The sequence below is a fragment of the Ruditapes philippinarum genome, unplaced genomic scaffold, assembly GCF_026571515.1.
Source record: "Ruditapes philippinarum isolate M1 unplaced genomic scaffold, ASM2657151v2 ctg1652_1_1_1_1, whole genome shotgun sequence".
Lineage (NCBI taxonomy): Eukaryota > Metazoa > Mollusca > Bivalvia > Venerida > Veneridae > Ruditapes > Ruditapes philippinarum.
The window spans coordinates 139,101-146,604 of NW_026857665.1; the positions used below are offsets into that span (position 1 = coordinate 139,101).

Genomic DNA, 7,504 nt, shown 5'->3' on the forward strand with positions numbered 1-7,504 from the left:
GATTGAATTGTTTGTTTTCATCATTTCAGTGTGGAAGGCTTTGAGTACAAGGATGATGACTTTATATTTGAAGATTTTGCTCGTCTACGTCTGAAGGGTCACGATGGGGATGACACTGAAGCATAGATCATGTGACCTTTTGCTTGTCATCATTTATCCATTTTATCATGAATATTTTGCCAGTTCAAATGCGGGGATAGAGATGGACATCACAAATTGAATCAGCTTTTAGTCATTTAGAAATCAAATTTTATCAATTTAAATCTTTCCATATTTCATCATATGTTAAGGCGGAAATCTTTTTATATACCAGTACATGTACTTCAGTTTCCTGGTTTCTGACAGAAGTTAAACAATATTTGTTAACAACATTAACTATCATTGCATTTAAAATATCACACCAGGGCTTGAATCTTGGAAAATGAAAGTTAAAAATGAAAACACCAGAGTTCTTTCCTATAATCTGAAAATTTTAACATAAAATGATGTTAATTTGAAGTTAAAGAAAGAAAAATACAAATGTAACAATGAATTCTTTACTGATGACAAATAATAAAAATAGCGAAGGATATATACATATAAATCATGTATACAAAAGTCTTAACACGAAAAAAAGTAATTTTTTATTTTTGGTTTTTGCTAAAAAGTTCGGAACTATCAAAATGTTAGCAAGTTAAAATGTTATAGAGAAGTAAAAATATAGCTCTGAACACATCTGTAGAATATTGAACTAGTGCCCGATATTTCTGAACAATACACTGCCTGGTAACATATGTCTTTTTTTATTATGTAAAGAAAAAAACTAACAATAGATACACATGTGTCTTTTGTTTGATTATACAGTTTATAAAGTTTTAATTTTTCTTCATCATGGCATAGCAACAACATCTCTCTGAGCAACACAAATTTCCTTTTACAGAAACTTGCATTGTCCTGCATTTTTTGAAATATGACATTTTATATCATATATATTTTTTGTTATTGTAAAGCATAGCCTTCTCTGTTAGAATTGAAATTTTGTTAATTTTTCAGTCAAACATTGTTTACCATTGTTTTTCATATTGTAAAAGAAGTGTTAGGGATATAAAATTCCTTCATTAGGATCCAAATTTAAAGCTTAACAAGGTGATTACATGGTCATAGCAGGGAAAGAATTAACAATACTTGTTTTTTAAAAGGCCACTGTTTTTTTGTTTCCTACAATTAAAAGCAAGATAACATGTATATAAACATGATGGCTGCCTTCTTATACATAAGTGGTGGTCTGTGTAGACAGGTTTTTCTGTATGCTATACATTATACATATTTTGGAAGAAATTTCTGAAGGCAACTGTATTATGTTTACTGTAATATAAAAAGCCCATTTTTAATGTAAATACCTTCTTACAAGGCATCAGTCCAGCTTTGTCATGTAATGATGAAATTAGGTGCTCATTTAGATATATATATAATTAACTTACCATTCTCTAGAAGAGTTTTTCTCCTTATTTAAAATAGTTTTGTTAGATTTCAAAAAAATGTTTAGCTTTTTGAAATTTACTGGTGCTTATTGAACTGATTTATTTTATTTTTTATCAATAACTTGGTTTTGACTTAGTTAAATGACTGGGCACTGTCCATTTGTTCTGTGCTGTCATTGGTTATATAACAAACTAGAAAATGGAGGCTGTAAACAATACAATATATTACAAAATGAGAAAATATTTGATAAGAAATAAGACTAGACTTTGCAGCAGGTTGGTCAAATATTTGTTTCACATTAATGCAAACAATGAAATTTTTAGATAAAGTCAATTGTCCGATTTTTGTAAAGAATATTTGTATATCACCCTAAAATTTTAGATGTGTATATTTAATTTGCACTGTTATATAAATAATAATAGTAATATCTTTATTCACAAAAGGTAAAGATATGAAATATCAAGAAACAATTCTACCTCTATGTAATACATCCTGTCTTCATTCAGCAAACATTATGAAAATTTTACAGAGTTATGTCTACAGATGTCTGATATGCCAAATAAAACATCAGGGTGATAACAATAATTACGTTGAATGCTGCTCCTCCTCAACACCTATTTTATATTGATTTATAATACTGCACATTGCGAACTTTTTATTGGATAATAGTGATGTTTATATAATCTGTATACATGGCTGCTGTCTATTTATACAGTAATTTTTGCTTTATTATAAATTAATTACAAAGACTATTGACAAGTAATATGACCGTGTATAAATGATTTATATTAGCAATATATTACTCATCTAACAGCTTGAGCTATATATGATATAAACATACATACTGGACCATGTAAAAAGATTGTACAGAATCTAGGAACATTTGTTTAGTATTTGTCTGAAAACATCTAGCTTTCAAAAGAACCTTAGATCTTTGGTAGTTGCCTGGTAAAATTTTGCCAGAAAAAAATGTAGTTTTCAACATTCATATGGTATGTGCATGATAAAAAAACTAGCTAGGAATTTTGCCTGATAAAATTTAGCTCTCAATAGAAACAAGGAACATTTGTTTGTATTTGTCTGGTAACATGTGACTGTCAAGTACTTGTTCAGAATCTAGGAACTTTCCTCTGCTATTTGTCTGATAAAGTCTAGCTCTAAAATCATCAAAGTAAACAAACTGAAATTGTTTTGTTAGGCAATAATTCCTACCCGTATATATTATGACTAAAAGCAATGTTCTCACAGGCTTAAAATCTGTATAATACTATTAACTTTATCATTAGTCAATGTCAACATGCTGGAACCAAATGTGATAAACCTTTGCCACTAATATATGCACTACTGTTGGTAGCTCTCATAATGTTTTTGTTTTAATATTGAAATCCCTAAACTTTGAATGGACTGTTCCAAATTCAAGTATGGGCAAATCCATTGTACAAATTCCGCAGGATTAACATCAACGTATCACATTTATTCCTACAAGATACTGATATGCAGCATTGAAAATCAATAATGGATATCAGTGTCCAAGGGGAAGATCTGGCCAAGTGGTTAAGGTGTCTGCCTGTCTGAACAGGAAACATGGGTTCAAGCTCTTCATTGGTCAAATACTAGTACAATGTTTCTTCGCATATTTAAAGTACAGGTCTGTTCAAGGAAAATACAGTCTCCCTGGAGGTTGAAATGATATTATTTAACTAAACATAATATTATACTGTGTCAGTAAACTAACAAAACATTTAAACTACGATGAACTTACTAATATTGCAATGATGTACATGAAGTATAAACTCTGTGTTTGCCAATTATCTCTTCTAATTCACAACAATTAATCACATACAATCCGGACAGCCTATGTTTTTGTTCTTTAACTTAAGATAAGCTTCTTCAGGGATTTATTTTTGTTCATATTACCAAAGATATTGTTTCATTTATTAACATATGTATTTTTATTCTTATTTATTTCTTATGAAGTGTTTTAGATAAAGAGTTATTCTACATTTATATAAATTCCTTTCATTTGTTTTTTATGTATACAGCTATTAAACAATAACTTTCAAGTATATAAAATATATATCGGAGTGACTAACCTTCAAATTGGGAGACCAGTTCTATCTGTCATCTTATTGGTTAATTTGAAATTTGTTTTTGCAGTTTAATGATGCATTTTAGAAAAATAATTATCATTATCATTAGAATCGTTACATTTTGGAAGTAGAATATGCCAAATATAGTCATTCATATTACATAGAATGTTATTTAACACATTATGTTGAAGAAGCTACGCATCATTGAAGATGTAACTTGTGCCGTTGATAATATCATTTACACACATCAATCATGTACTATTTCAAATATACATATATTTTAAAATATAGTTTCAACATTTATGGTCATTTTAATATAGACAAACTGAATGTACAACTTATATGGAATGTAATTTACAGCAAACCTCGCCGTGGTAGTACTCAAAGTCGCCGCGGAAGCAACCAGAGTCGACGTGGAAGTACTCAAAGTGTGAAGGCTAAGAGAGAGAATATGGAAGTAGATCAATAAAGACATTTATTATGTTTGGATAGAAACACATTTGTTTTATCTTTGTGCTTTATTCAATGTTGTGTTTATTGTTTATTGAAGTAGGAAGTGATGTTTGTGAACAATTTATATATCATAGTTATAATAACATGAAATTATTTCATAGTTTTCTTTGTCTCCTGAACAAACAATATACATGTAATGATATTTTATAATTTTGGAGTAGCAGAAGTTTATAATAATTGAGCCATGTCATGACAAAACCAACATAAGTTTGCCTTCAAACCTTATTGGAGTAAGAGAAACTAATAGCGAACAGCATGGATCCTGATCAGACTGCGCGAATGCGCAGGCTGGTCTGGATCCATGCTGGTCGCAAACACATTATGTTGGTTTTGTCATGACAGGGCTCATTTAGTCTCCTCTTCAATGAAGTTTGGACACAATGTACTGCTATTTTCAATCTTGGCTATTTTAAAATTGTCCAAAATTTTATGACATTTATAATCTATGCAGGACCTTTTTTTCAGCTATTTAGAGAAAATGCCCCTGGCATGAATTGGGAGAAAATGTTCAACATATTGGGAAATTTGAATTTTTTTTAAGCAATCAATGAAATGAAACTTACAAATGACTTTAAATTTTTTTAACATGTGTATGGTCATATAACCAGTCATAAGTCAAAACAGTTCCAGTCCTTCCCAGAAGTTAAAATTGGAAAAAGAGACTAATTTGTATTGGGAATTAAGGGCAATATTTTGGCCCCCTGGTGATAGGGTAAAAATGCCCTACTATGTGTAAAAATGCCCTGCTATACCCAAATTTGAGGCAATGTTTTCAAGCAATACTTGATAATGAATAATGTAAATGTACACAGTCTTATATTATATATCACAGATAATACATACTTGCATTATTTGTTATTCTACACAGTCAAAAATCAAGGGAACAATCAGAGACAGATATATGTTATCTATGTCTCTGGAACAATATAGAAAAATAATCAAAACAAAGTTCTACTTAAAGCAGTATAGAATATGAAACAGAATAGAGAAGAGACTGTTGTAAACAAGAATAAGCCAAAATAGATCAGAGCAACATTTTTATATTGGAAGTGGATTTACATTGGATTTTCTCAAAAATTTGAGTTTTGTGAAAAGTATGAAATATCAGATGATATAATTTATTAAAGTTTTTTTATTGACACTGTTACATTGTAACATTGTGTTAAAAAGGTTATTTTTTTAATTTTTAAAGCTAAGATATTTACATAGAACTTACTTATAATGAAATGACCTGCACTGATTCTATAATACTGGGAGTAAATAGTTAAATGAACTTAATATCATAAACATTGTGTATTTGTTGACTTAAGATGCAAAAAAATACTTTTTATTTTTGTTGTTAATTCTTCTACATTTTAGTAATAATTATTGTTCTTGTTGGAAAGATTTTGTGTATTTTAAGTGTTTGTTGTATATGTTAGATATTGTATAACAAAATATAGATGATGATTGGTATTGTTTTATTTTATTGATGTAAAATGTAGGTGGTCATGTGACGGTATAGGTGGTCATGTGACAATATAATCATGTGACAATATAGGTGGTGATGTGACAATATTGGTGGTCATGTGACAATGTAGGTGACAATTTGACTATGAACATGATGAAGGTAATATGTGACTTAAAGGTTTCATCAGACACCAGAAGAGATCACATGACTTGATGCACGGTCATGTAAAAGTTTAGGCATTAATGTGACAATATAGACAGTCATGTGACAATATAGACAGTCATGTGACTATGAAGGTGGTCATGTGATGTATAGATTTCATTGAAGTTTTGAAAAAGTCACAGTATATTGGGTATAATCATGCAGTTTTCTGTAAGTTAATATTTTTGTATGCTGTCTGAAAATGAAATTGATTGGTATGTTATTTCTACACTAAAAAAACCTAAGGAAGTTAAAGATGCAAAATGTGCTGTTTTAAATATGTACTTTATTTCAAAATTCATGCATTTGTAAATCATTTTGAGAATAACATTGTATTAAAATCTGAAAAAAATAATAGTGTACAAGCTGTTCTATTAAAAACTAGTTGGAAAAAATACATTTTATATGGGTTCAAATACTGAAATAATCATGAAAAATCACATACAACAGTATAGGTTTTTTGCCTGTTTTATTCAGAGCACATGCTACTATTCTGAATTATGCATTTGTGTGTACAAAGCATATACCACTGAATTCTATTTTTAGCCTGTGTACTCCAGTAAATGGCATATTATGTTGGATATTATATGTATTTCCCATTCCCATACATATTGTTGGTGCTTAAGCTTTATTTTTTATTGATAACACATTATCTTGCAGACTTAGTGTAGCAGTATATGAGTAAAGATATGATATTATAATTAAATAGTAAGTAAGTTATTTTTGGTATATTTTTCCATGCATGATCTTTTTTTAAAGGGAAGTAATTCATGGTAACGTAACTGTGTTATTTAATGCTTTGATAAAGAAGGCTTTTATGCTAGGCCAATTTTTTATTAAAACTAATGACTTTGTTAATGTAGCATCTGTGTAGATAGTCAATTTTGGTGTCCAGTTTTAGATTATACAGTATACTTGATAGAGAGATGTCAACAAACAAACTAACAGGTAATGCACATTTTAGATAGATCTATGCAAATTAGAACAAGGAAAAAAACTTGAACATAAATTTAGTCATTCTGTGCTTTTCATTTACATTTCTGATAAAATAAGAAATCAATACAAAAAAAATGTTCTCATGGATTTTCTTTGAAAAAGAATCAAACATGTGTCACATCTTGCAAGTAGTTGCTTTGTATTAGAACAAAAGAATTGTTTTAATTATGTTGAATGTTGTATCTCCACATGTATACCAATTATCTAAATATCTGTTTAATGTCAGGCTTGAAAACAAAGGTAAAAAATTGTACATGTACAAGAGTTATTCTTATCTATGTACCATGATAAAACATTTCGAGACTACTCAAAGCACATATATATATGTAGCATAAGACTTATTTAGTGTCTTTGCTTGAACAAGATATATTGTTCTCTAAATTTTTACCAGTTTCATTAAAAAAAACAACAACTGGCTAATAGGTCATTTAGCAGATTTTGAAAAAAAATATGTTTTTATTTTTGTCAACAGTGTATGCTTTACAAAATGTAATCTATTCTGTTAACAGTGAATATATTTTATATAATCAATAAACCTCTACTTTCTGAAGTATACCAGTACATAATTATATTATACAATTCATAGTAAAATTTTGTATTGATCTGCCTCAGAAGTATGGGGATATAGTGACTATTTTGTGTATTTTGTATTTATGATTCATATGTTTGTATAATTGTTCTCTGTCATTTTATTCTGTTATGATTTTACAGCTTTAACATGTGAACTAAAGTTTAGTGAATAGTTAATAGGGGAGATGTGACATAATTATAATAAAAATGTGAGAGAATTGTT

At 29.0% G+C, this 7,504-nt stretch overlaps 1 protein-coding gene across 4 annotated transcripts in view; it reads left to right on the plus strand.

Annotated features, from left to right (window-relative positions):
- Window positions 1-7,504, plus strand: part of LOC132750529 (beta-arrestin-1-like) — an 80,354-nt gene extending 72,850 nt beyond the window's left edge. For all 4 annotated transcript variants that reach the window (XM_060740524.1, XM_060740523.1, XM_060740525.1 and 1 more), the window contains one exon: window positions 30-7,504. In XM_060740524.1, the coding sequence (XP_060596507.1) occupies window positions 30-126 (97 nt within the window). In that variant the 3' untranslated portion in view covers window positions 127-7,504. The remainder of the gene's footprint in view (window positions 1-29) is intronic.